The 12,271-nt window shown below is 46.4% G+C and overlaps 1 protein-coding gene across 5 annotated transcripts in view; it reads left to right on the forward strand.

Annotated features, from left to right (window-relative positions):
- EDARADD (EDAR associated via death domain) overlaps positions 1-12,271 on the forward strand; it is a 93,104-nt gene that overhangs the window by 36,082 nt on the left and 44,751 nt on the right. For all 5 annotated transcript variants that reach the window (XM_019418922.2, XM_053910218.1, XM_053910220.1 and 2 more), the window contains one exon: positions 2,918-2,957. In XM_019418922.2, coding sequence (XP_019274467.1) covers positions 2,918-2,957 — 40 coding nt within the window. The remainder of the gene's footprint in view (positions 1-2,917; positions 2,958-12,271) is intronic.

Raw genomic sequence — 12,271 nt, forward strand, 5'->3', positions numbered from 1 at the left:
CTTCTCTTCTCTTCTCTTCTCTTCTCTTCTCTTCTCTTCCTTCTCTTTTCTTTTCTGTCAGCATTTGGAGGAGAGGAACTGCCCAGTCATGAACAATTCTGAGGAACTGATCTAGTTAGAATGACATAAATGCACACAACAATATAATTAAACAATACAATTCAACAAAATGTCTTTAAGTCTTTGGTGATTCATGCGGCACCTGTGTCTCAAAGCCCTGAGATGTTTGTGTTCACATCTTTAGTCAGCACTGCAGTTTCCTAAGTGGGAATGGGACGGAGCTGGACACACAGTGGAAATCAGTATGAAAGAATCCCCTGCCCCTGCGTCCGTAAGGACAGGATGCAGAGCAGCCCTGTGGATCATTCCTGTCATCCCCTGTGCTGTGGTTCCTTACGGGAGCCTTTGGCTCCTATAGGGTGTTACTCAGTCGGTCCTTCCTGTCCCTAGTGCCCGACCTGTGCTCCCCTGGGACTCCCACTCTCTTCCCGACATCAGGTTCTCCTTGGGTCACAGCTACTTCATCGCTTCTCCACGCTGGGCCAGATTGACTTTTCTAAGCCTTCCCTGGGTCAGTTTGCTGGAGTGGCCACAACAGGGCACCACATAATGGGTGACCTAAATGTCCCACGCTTCTGGAGGTGAGAAGCCAAACCCCAGTGTTGGCAGGGCCATTTCCCCCCGGAATCAGTGGAGGAAGAATCTTTTCTCCTCTCCGCAGGCCTGTGTGGTTGTCGGTAACTGGCAGTGGCCCTCGGCTTGTAACTGCACCCATCCGTTCCCTCACGGCCTTGGCACGTGGCCGAATTCCCCCTGTGGGTCTGTGTCTCTTGTACAGACACCGGTCATCTTGGATTGAGGGTCCACTCTACTCCAGTATGATCTCACCTTAACTAGTCCTCTATCTATAGTGATTGCATTTCCGAATGAGGTCACATTCGGAGGTACTGGGCGTTAGAACTTTTAACAGGTCTTTTTTGGGGAGATGCACATCAACCCATAACATGGCAGCTGCTCCTGGGGTTAAGCCTATACTCTTCAGAATGGCACACGCGGTCCTCCACGACCCCGTCTCAGCATCCCTCCTGATGAGTCAAGCTTGAGTAGCTATTTGCTGCTCCTGAAACACCCAGGCCTTCTCACCTTCCTGGGATACCGATAACCCTGCTCCATCCAGCGAAGAAAATCTCCCTGCTTCCTCACCTGATGAACCCCTGTTGTTCCTCCTCTTCTCAGTTCAAGCTTCGCTGACCTGTGATGCTTTCTTTGCCTCACCCTGGGACCTTCTGGGGCCCCCTTCTCCACAGCCCAAACTCTACTTGTGATCGCACTGTGCTGAAATTATTTGCTTGTCTGAGTTTCTACAAGATAGTGTTGAACATCTTCCCATGCACAGTTGGATAGGCCAACCTTCCCAAACACCTGGAATGGCACCCATTAAATCTTTCCACCTCACTTCCAGGATCTTCCATGTAAACTGACTCCATCATTTCGGATCCAGCCCTGTCCCCCTCCAGCGTGCGTCTCTGCTTCAAGCTGATGGGTCTTCTACACCTGTCACTGTCCAGACCACCTGTGTCTGCCATCTGCAATTACTGTGTTCCTTCCTCTTGGTCACCCAAGTTCTTGGGCATTCTCCAGGCCTAGCTTGAATGTCTTTTCAGGAAACCTGTGTTTGCTCGAGCCTGTTCATTCATGCAGACCTTTGGTAGATGTTCACACTGAGTCAAAATGTGGAGTTGCAAAGATCATAGTTCCTTCTCTTGAAAAACTCCAAGTTTGTTCCAGGAAATAGACAACTACATACTTTAAAAACAGCCTGGTAAGTGTTGTAGGACAGGTGTGTTTTCCATTCTCTGGAGAACAGAGTATCAAGAAGAATTTAGTCTGAGGGAAAACTTGACTTTTTAAGTTCTCCATGATTGATTGATTTCTTCTGTGGAAGAGGAGTTCGAGGCGCCTAGAGGTTCTGAAGCTTCACTGTTCATCTCCAAAGTAACTGCAAGGAAAGGGATTTAAAACAAAATTCTTGGTTCCACATTTGTTTCTTCTTCTCTTCTGTCAGAGGAGGACATGTGTGAGACCTACAGGCAAGTTGGAAGGTGTAACTTTCGTTTTAAGGCTGGAAGGCATGGACCCAAAGGCCCAGATGGAGGGTGGGAGCTGAATAGGGGTTAGGGGACAGGATAGGGAGACTGGGCACATTCTCGCTCCTCTCACGTAAGTCATCAGAGAATGACTCCATTCTTTAATCGGAAGTCAAAGTGTTCAGAACATTAGATACCTGCATGGAGGTACCAACAAAGACATACATGATTGTAAGAGCCTTTGCTATTTTGAATTCCCTCCAATGGAATTGCCCTCATCCAGGGCATTGAGGAACTGTGTATGGTCATGCATAATGAGTAGATCTTTGTAGATCTTTGTGCAGGTCAGTAGGGATGGTTGGCTTTTGAATCCCATCCCAGTCAACCCAGGACAGAGCTCTCCAATAGTGAATACCGCCTGGCACGCAGGCTTGTTGACCCAAATGAATATCACAGAAATGATGACAAGATATCAGTCTATCCCCATAATTCGTGAAAACGTTCCTCAATTTTAAACTACAGGAAATAGGGGAAATAGCACTGCAGAAAAGAGAAGAAGTGTGGTTTAGTGGTCAGAGCTGAGGAAATTGAGAAGGCTTATTCTGTCTCATGTTCCAACATTAACTTCTTGTCAATGTGGATTTCATTTTTTATGCACTAAGCATAAAAACAAGCAATGGGTCAGGCCTGTTGATAAAGCCATGGCTAGAAACTTGTGAGGTTTTAAACTAAAATTATGACTTCCCCAAAACAAAGCTTTCTTTTCACTTTGATCTTACAATTGACTATGGTGTTTAAGAATAACTCTCTTCTTTTGTTGGTTTCCACAGTCAGACAAATACCCCATTCAAGATACAGGACTCCCTAAAGGTATGTACGGTTAATATAAGTACTTGAACTTGTGATTATTTTAATATCTTGAACAAAGCACCAGTCAGAGCAATTTCTCGTGTGTAAAACAGAAACATACTGATAATTTAGCTGACGACTTGTGGATGATCCCAGGCATGAATTTTCTTATTTAAATCTGTAAGATACTTCATTAGAAATTATCCATTAAATTCCTGTGGTGTTTTTCACATGCCTGAAATGAAGATAGCCAGGACTCTGGGATGCAAGTGACAGAAGTCTAACTCAAGTTAATTTTCAAAAAGGGAGGAGGGACATATTGGCTTAGGGTCTTTGGACGCTCCTGGGTCCAAGCATTTAAATGATGCTCTCGGGCTCGGTCTCTCTGTCTTTCTGTCCCTCTCATGGCTCTGTCTTGGCTCCAGTTTTGGGCAGGCTTTCCCTTCATGATGGGAAAGGTGGTCACCAATGCCTCCAGCTTTACGCAGTGCCCCCTCAAGATGGCAGAGCAAGGTTGGGAGGGGGTTTCCCCTAGCACCCACATAATTCTGGGGATGACTGTCATATGGGTGGTTTGGGTCATGTGGCCATCTGTGAATCGTCTGTTGCCATCAGGAGGATGGAAGAGGGCATTGGTCAGGTATGAGCCTTGAGGTTGGGTGGGGGAGAGTGTAGAGTGAGTTCTACCCAAACCACAGGAAGGAGGGTTCTCTTACTAGACAGAGGGGCAAAGGATGCTTGTCAGGCCCTAAAGCAGAAAACAGACAAACAGAAATCCCCCAGAAACCTCTTTGTAATTCACAGGCTAACGTTTTCGGCACAGTACAGACCAGAAAAATGGCTAGGCTCAGCCATTCCCTATTTCTCTTGTGGGCCCGTGCACAAAGCTGTATCTGCTCTGGAGGCCAAGCTGCTGGTTGCCCTACTGGAGCATTTACCTCGTGCTCTGCTGACAACCCAGAGTAGGGGAGGTGGGGGACAATCAGATCTGACCAGCGTCAGAGATGGCAGGGGCCCCCAGCTTCCTGGAGAGGTAGGGCTTCCCGGCACCCACCAACATGGCTTTTCCTGGCAGTCTTTGTGACGGGGTGATCATAGGGTCACCCAACTGGAGAGTTGGGAGGGAGCTCCCTGCCTGGGCCCACCTGAGGTGAAGTCTAGGGCTCTACCAAAGCTCCCCTCCCCTCCATCCCTTATTCGCCAGACTCTTCTCCCTGCATCCAGAAATTACACTGTTAGAGTTTAATTCCTTTTGCCTCCCGTGCATGTCCTGGGGGGTGGCAGTGATGTAGGGAAAAGAGACCGAAAGCCGAGACTGAGTCCAAATCCTGGCTGTGGTAGGGGTGGCATCTGGCAAGCTCACTTCCTCCTTTCCCCTGTTGAATGACTTCTAAGTGTCCCGAATCCTCCAGTGTGATTTAACTCTTTAGTTCAGCAAGATGGTGCGAGGTGCAAGCCAGGCAGCCAGGGACAGATGGGAGGCAGCCTTGGGTGGTGCTCCTCAGACTTCAGCGCGCACTGAAGAACCATCTGGGAGTGTGGGGGAGGCTCGTTTATAATGCAGATTCTGGGCCCAGCTGCTCTGAAATCACAACATGGTAGGTCTGGGGTCAGGCCCAGGCACCTGTGTGTATTTGCACACCTGAGTGGTTGGGATGCAGACCTCACTTTAAGAGCCTGCCTGGGACACCTGGTGGCTCAGTTGGTTGAGCATCTGACTCTTGATTTCAGCTCAGGTCATGATCCCAGGGTTGTGGGATCGAGCCCTGCATGAGGCTCCGCACTGCTTGGGATTCTCTCTCCCTCTCCCCCTCTCTCCCCCTCTCTCCCCCTCTCTCCCCCCTCTCTCCCCCTCTCTCCCCCTCTCTCCCCCCTCTCTCCCCCTCTCTCCCCCCTCTCTCCCCCTCTCTCCCCCCTCTCTCCCCCTCTCTCCCCCTCTCTCCCCCCTCTCTCCCCCTCTCTCCCCCTCTCTCCCCCCTCTCCCCCCCCCTTTCTCTTTCCCCTGTGCTTGCTCTCTCTCTTAAAAAAAAAAAAAAAAAGGAGCCTAAGACGTTTCAAGGATTTGGTGTATCCACCAGGGAGGCACATGGACAAGAGAACTGAACTATAGCCAGACCATGGCCTGCTGGGCTCTGAGTGCCCTCAGCAGATGGCTCCACATCTCAGGGTCTCGGTTTCCTGTCTATAGTGTTGGGAGGACAATGTTTTCCTCCCCTCCCATGGTGCTTGTGAGAATTCACTGAAATGGGGGGCGCCTGGGTCGACTTTGGCACAAGTCACAATCTCATGGTTCGTGGGTTCGAGCCCCTTGTTGGGCTGTGTGCTGACAGCTGGGAGTCTGGAGCCTGCTTTGGATTCTGTGTCTCCCTCTCTCTCTGCCCCTCCCCCACTCACGCTCTGTCTCTCTCTCTCTCTCAAAGATAAATAAACATTTTTTAAAAAAGAAAAAAGAATGCAGTGAAATGAGTCCAGAACAGTGCCTGGCATAGGTGAGCATCAGATGGTGGAGGGAAATCTGGTAAAAAGAAGTAGGAAAAATCAGGGTTGAGGATGCTTTCCCAGCACTGTGGCAAAAGTGGCACTGTTTGAGACAGCCACTGAGCTGCAGTGACTCTGGGGTTGCAGTGTCATGGTTAGATCTGTCTAAAGATCTTTTTTAACACCCTTGAACATGACTTCCTGTTTTGGAAAAAAAAAAAAAAAAAGACTGGTTGCTTACCAGTCTGATACTACAGTAACTACTATTGGGTTTCTCCTAGAATTTGAGTTTTACAAAATCTTAACCAAAATGGTAATGAGTTTATAAGTAGCATGACTGTGAAAACCACCGTTGTAAGAAATGTGACTAGATTTTTCTTCTATTCTTATTCACAGAGAACAGTATTATCTATTACTATTTTTATTATTATTATTATTTTAATTTGAGAGAGAGAGAGACCATGCAAGTGCGAGTGGGGGAAAGGGGCAGAGGGAGAGAGAGAACCTTAAGCAGGCTCTTAGCACGGAGCCCAGCGGAGGGCTCAATCCCACCACCTGGGATCATGACCTGAGCCAAAATCAAGAGTTAGACAAGTTGGATGCTCAACCACCTGAGCCACCCAAGCGCCTGGAGAATAGTATTATTAAGCACATAATTTCTCATCTCCAAAGAAACACATCATCTTATACTGAATGTCCAGAAGTTTAAAAACTTATTCCAGGGGCGTCTGGGTGGCTCAGTCGCTTAAGCATCTGACTTCAGCTCAGGTCATGATCTCCCGGTTTGTGAGTTCAAGCCCTGCGTCGGGCTCTGTGCTGCGCTGACAGCTCAGAGCCTGGAGCCTGCTTCGGATTCTGTGTCTCCTCTCTCTGCCCCTTCCATGCTGATGCTCTGTCTCTCTCTGTCTCTCAATAATAAATAAATGTTAAATAAATAAATAAAAACTTATTCCAACATTTTTATTCAATAATATCTATGATTTAATAACTGATGGTATTTTAAAAAAGTTTTTTAATGTTTATTTATTTTTGAGAGAGAGAGAGAGAAAGAGAGAGAGCCTGAGCGGGGAGAGGGGCAGAGAGAGAGGGAGACACAGGATCCAAAGCAGGCCCCAGGCTCTGAGCTGTCAGCACAGGGCCTGCTAGGACTTGTGAACCATGAGATCATGACCTGAGCCGAAGTCAGACACTTAACCAACTGAGCTACCCAGGTGCCCCTGCCAGTATTTTTTTAAACATACCAATGGGGCCAATATAATCATTAAACATGTATGGTACTTTTCTCACTATAAATGTTTTTAGGGAAAGAAAACCCATATGAATCAATGTAGAATCTAATTTATAGATTTCTTTTTAATTAATTAATTTTTAAATATAATTTATTGTCAAATTGGCTTCCATACAACACCCAGTGCTCATCCTAACAAGTGCCCTCCTCAGTGCCCATCACCCATTTTCCCCCTGCCCCATACCCTCATCAACCCTCAGTTTGTCCTCTGTATTTAAGAGTCTCTTGTGGTTTGTCTCCCTCCCTCTGTGTTTGTAACTATTATTTCCCCCCTCTCCTTCCCCTATGGTCTTCTGTTAAGTTTCTCAAGTTCCACATATGAGTGAAAAAACATATCTGTCTTTCTCTGACTGACTTATTTCACTCAGCATAACACTCTCCAGTTCCATCCACATTGCTGCAAATGGCCAGATTTCACTCTTTCTCATTGCCAAGTAGTATTCCATTGTATATGTAAACCACATCTTCTTTATCCATTCATCAGCTGATGGACATTTAGGCTCTTTCCATAATTTGGCTATGTTGAAAGCACTGCCAAAAATAGAACTACCCTATGACCCAGCAATAGCACTGCTAGGAATTGACCCAAGGGATACAGGAGTGCTAATTTATAGATTTCAAAGTAAATGTAATCTAATGAAGTCCAGAGTTGGACTCACAATGTTTAAGTAAATTTGAGGGCGTCCTATTTATTTAACAGAGGATTTATCTGTAGCTAGCTTGAATTATTTCCATATGGTTAAAAAGTCTTCAAAACTTATTTTCTTAGGCAGATTCAGCATGTTTCACAAAACCTTTATTGTACTTCTAGTGTATTCCTACTGTATTCATGGTAACACTATTCCTTTACACAGTCCAAACCAGAGTGGTTCTGAATAATGTGGTTTTACCATAAATCAGTTGTGGAAATCTAGTGCGATTTCAGTGATCAGCATGTTTTTGAGATGAAATTGTTTAACTTGTGTTCTTATCAGGAACAAATGTGCAACTTCCTCCTCCCCTGATTTTAGAGATTTCAAGGGGTTCATTCTGTCAGGGTTCATGTGTCAGGCCTCTTTTATGAGAGCTTTTCTGGGAGAGCCTGCAGGCCCTAAACTCAGGACTAAGAGTGAGACTTATTTTATTAAAATATTTTTTCATTTCAGTATAGTTGACACATTAGTTTCAGGTACACATCATAGTGCAGAAGAGTAGGGGGGTTCCTCAAAAAATTAAACATGGAGATATCGTATGATCCAATAATTCCACTATTGGGTATTTCCCCAGAGAAAATGAAAACATGAATTTGAAAATATCTATGCACTCTTATGTTTATTACAACATTGTTTATAATAGTCAAGATATGGGAGCAACCCACGTGTCCACTGACAGATGAATGGATAAGAAAGATGTGTGTGTGTGTGTGTGTGTGTGTAAAGTAGAATATTACACAGCTATTAAAAAGGATGAGAGTCTACAGTTTGTGACATAAGTGGGGCTTATTTTATATCACAGAGTTCCTGATATCTTGTAGAAACTGCTGACTTACATGTTCTGAAGGGAATGTGACTCTTCACATCTTGAGAGAAAATGTGTTTGGAAAAAGAATTCTGATTTTTGAACCACTATTCCCAGTGAGGGGAAATTGCACATAAATACATCATAAATCAGTCAAGCTTTGATCATCTTTTTTCTCTAGTATTACTGCTCTTTTCTCTTACTCAAAATATTTCATGGTGAATTTTAAGCTAAAGAGAAGTAAAGCAAACTCATTCTATTGTTACTGAATTTGAGGAATTTGAACTCAAGCATAGATGATACTTGGGGACCTTTTAGAACAATTTGTTAACTAAACGTAGAAGCAGTGGTTCCACTTGAAAACGTTAGGAAAAAATAAACAGATATGAGAGAATTCACTAAAATCAGAAGTAAAAATGTTTGCCTTAGCAGCACCTGGGTGGCTCAGTCGGTGAAGTTGTCCAACTCTTGATTTCGGCTCAGGTCATGATCTGGGGTTTGTGAGCTCGAGCCCAGGGTCTGGTTCTACACTGACAGGGCAGAGCCTGCTTGGGATTCTCTCTCTCTCTCCCTCTCTCTCTGCCCCTCCCTGCCCTCTCTCCCGATGTGCTCTCTCTCAAATAAGCGTTAAAAAAAAAAAAATGTTGCCTTAAAACTAGCAAGCCAATACGCTGTATTTTATATGATTTCTCTCCTCGTTAGATTGACAGCATTTTGCTGATAAGCTTCCTTGTTCTAACAGGAAACTAAACACCCCTACTGCCTGCATGAGTTTCTATGTGCTGGTCCTGCTTAATCCATAAATTCATTCCCTCCCACTCAACCTGGACTGGGACTCTGTTGGGAACCTCCTGTTACAATACATACCCAAATCAACCCCTCTCCCCCAGCGTATGATTTCAATGCAAAGGTGACCACCCTGCAAATTTTATTTTTCTGTTGTGGAGGGCAGAGAGGAGAGAGATAATGACCACGGGAATGTCTGGGGTGCACCACTTCACAAAAGTAACTACTTAAGTTCAAGGTGTCATCCTGCTGGGGGAGCAACCATGTTTTTGCACAAACGCTGAGTTGGCAGTTGTGACACTAGCCATTCTGAGGATCCGTGTGACTGAAATCACGTTTCCGTGACTGTCGGCCAGAGTGTGCATGAGAATTCTGTGGGGCGCCTGTGGAATGTCAGACCCTTGGGGCCCCTGAGATTCCAGTTAAGGAAGTCTGGAGTGGAGCCCGGGAATCTGCATTGTTAACAAGCCCCAGAGGTACTTCATTCAGATGCCAGGATGCTGGGGACTATACTCAGGAACTCAAGCCAAGGCAAGATCTCTACTGCTCTCCTTTTGAAAGATACCATCTAGAATCTTAGTAAAAAACCATGCTTTTAGTTTAAATTCCTCAGAGAGGGGACCCTGGGTAGCTCAGTCAGTTGAGCGTCCAGCTTCAGCTCAGGTCACGATCTCGTGGTTCCTTGAGTTTGCGCCCGGTGTGGGGATCCCTACTGTCGGTGCAGAGCCAGGAGCCTGCTTCACATCCCGTCTCCCTCTTTCTCTCTGCCCCTCCCCCATTCATGCTGTCTCTCTCAAAAAGGAAGAAACATTTATTTTATTTTTTTTTTAATTTTTTTTTTCAACGTTTTTTATTTATTTTTGGGACAGAGAGAGACAGAGCATGAACGGGGGAGGGGCAGAGAGAGAGGGAGACACAGAATCTGAAACAGGCTCCAGGCTCCGAGCCATCAGCCCAGAGCCTGACGCGGGGCTCGAACTCACGGACCGCGAGATCGTGACCTGGCTGAAGTCGGACGCTTAACCGACTGCGCCACCCAGGCGCCCCTTATTTTTAAAAATCTAGAAGTACGGGCACCTGGGTGGCGCAGTCGGTTAAGCGTCCGACTTCGGCTCAGGTCATGATCTCGCGGCCTGTGGGTTCGAGCCCCACGTCAGGCTCTGTGCTGACGGCTCGGAGCCTGGAGCCTGTTTCAGATTCTGTGTCTCCCTCTTTCTCTGACCCTCCCCTGTGCATGCTCTCTCTCTGTCTCAAAAATAAATAAATGTTAAAAAAAAAAAAATTTTTTTTAATCTATAAATAAATAAATAAATAAATAAATAAATTTCTCAGATAATTCTGTTAATGGGAAAGATTGTCCTTTAGCGGGAATTGTACAGGAGCAGTGAACGTAGTAGCACCTTGTTTGAACAAATCCAGCAGCCCGGCGCTCAACAGGTGAATGAATGTTAATGTGGAAAAGAGATGACTCAATCAATCCCTCATTCAGTGTTAGCTGTTGGACCCTGATAACTGATTCTTTCTTTAAAGCTTTACACCTCTCAAAATCGACATAAACCTTTCCTTCATAACGTTCTGTATTTCTGTCACCTTTCAAGTTTAGCGTGCAGGAAGGAATTCCGCACAGATTAAAATCCGTTGGGCCCGAATCAGTTTGTCACACACCTGTGCCATCGTCACCACCCTCGGGGAGCTGTGAAGCCAACACCTGTGTCAGACAGCCCTAAGCATGGAGGTTCCTTTCCAAAGTGAATTCTTTGAAAGCTGTTAACACGTTTCACACGCATGTCAGGTGCCTTTGACGGGCGCTGGCCGTGGCCACTTAGACAAGAGAGCTGCCGTAGCTTTGGCTTTTAGGAGGGTGACCTATCAAGACAAGTAAAATCCCACTCTGCTAATCTGAAAGGCTTGGTAAAATGTCAGACAGATGAATGAGCACAGAGGAATTTGTTGTGATGTGAAGCAGAGGGAAATGTGTCCGGAGTGCCTCCTACTCACTCCCTGGGGAAGGGGGGGCATCCTGCCCTAGGGTTATGGGGATGGCCACGCCTGCCTGACACTGGACAGATGAGACTGACGTGAGTCACTTGTACTTACAGCCTGGGGGAGGGGGACACCGCAAGCCACGCAGGGTCACATCCCACGGGGCTGCCCTTGGGAACAGAGTGAGCCCCCGGGGGCTGTAGGTGGTAAGGGTGGTAGTAGCGAGAGGAGGTAGCGTCCCTGGTTCCCCAGGGAGGATGTGATCGGCTCATCTGAGTAATTCAGCGGGCTGGCGGGGAACTGAAACTCAGTACTCAGGGGTAAGTAGGAACCGTGCCTGGTGCTCGGCTCAGGGGCCGATCACGGGGCAGCGTGCGGAAAGCTTTGCACCTCGGCCATTCGAGGCCCTCCTGATTTTTACCAGACGTCAAGGCAGTGCTAGTATTGAGTCTTAGTCTTAGATCTTACACCACAATTGACTCCATGATAACCTTGACTTCAATTTAAATCTTAGTGATGATTGGGACTTAGAGGGTAGGGAAGGGCCTCCCTAAAAAGCACACCAGACACTGGACCAGGAGAGGGTGGGCCATGTGGTATGGCACTGGTATAGTGAGGGCATGTCCCCAGAGAGCACGAATTTAGGTAACCAATGCCGGGGTGCCTGGGTGGCACAGTCGGTTAAGCGTCCGACTTTGGCTCAGGTCATGATCTCGCGATTTGTGGGTTCGAGCCCTGCATCAGGCTCTGTGCTGACAGCTCGGAGCCTGGAGCTGCTTCGGATTCTGTGTCTCCCTCCCTCTCTGTCCCTTCCCCACTTGGTCTCTGTCTCTCTCTCAAAAATAAATGAATATTTTTAAAGAAAAAAATTTTTTAGATAACCAATGCCTATGGCAATAGTGACCCAAGGCAAGAGCTCTATTTGTTCTATAAAGTAGGAATTCTGTGAGGAGCTCATCCTCCCTTTCGATTTAACCTGTTGCCTAGAGAGTAGATGGAAATTCGGTTGAGTGGCTTCTTTTAGAGCCGGGCATTGTGTTCTGAGAAGTGAAATGAATGTCTTGGTCATTAGCAGTAACGTCTGGAACTCCAAAGGGGATAGAGAATATTCTAGTGAGGCCTTACATTGTGGCCTTACTATGTGCAGAGATATCTGTTACCTTGATTTACATTCTCTTCATATGTGAGGCAAGAGATTCCCAGAGTTCTGTCCCAGAGTGGGCAAGTCTTGGGCAGTGGTCCAAGAGTTTGTATTTAAAAAAGAAAAGTGCCGATGGGGCCACTTGTTGGCCAGGGCATCCAG

This window comes from Panthera pardus, unplaced genomic scaffold (assembly GCF_024362965.1).
Source record: "Panthera pardus isolate Hobbes unplaced genomic scaffold, ASM2436296v1 HiC_scaffold_22, whole genome shotgun sequence".
Taxonomy (NCBI): domain Eukaryota; kingdom Metazoa; phylum Chordata; class Mammalia; order Carnivora; family Felidae; genus Panthera; species Panthera pardus.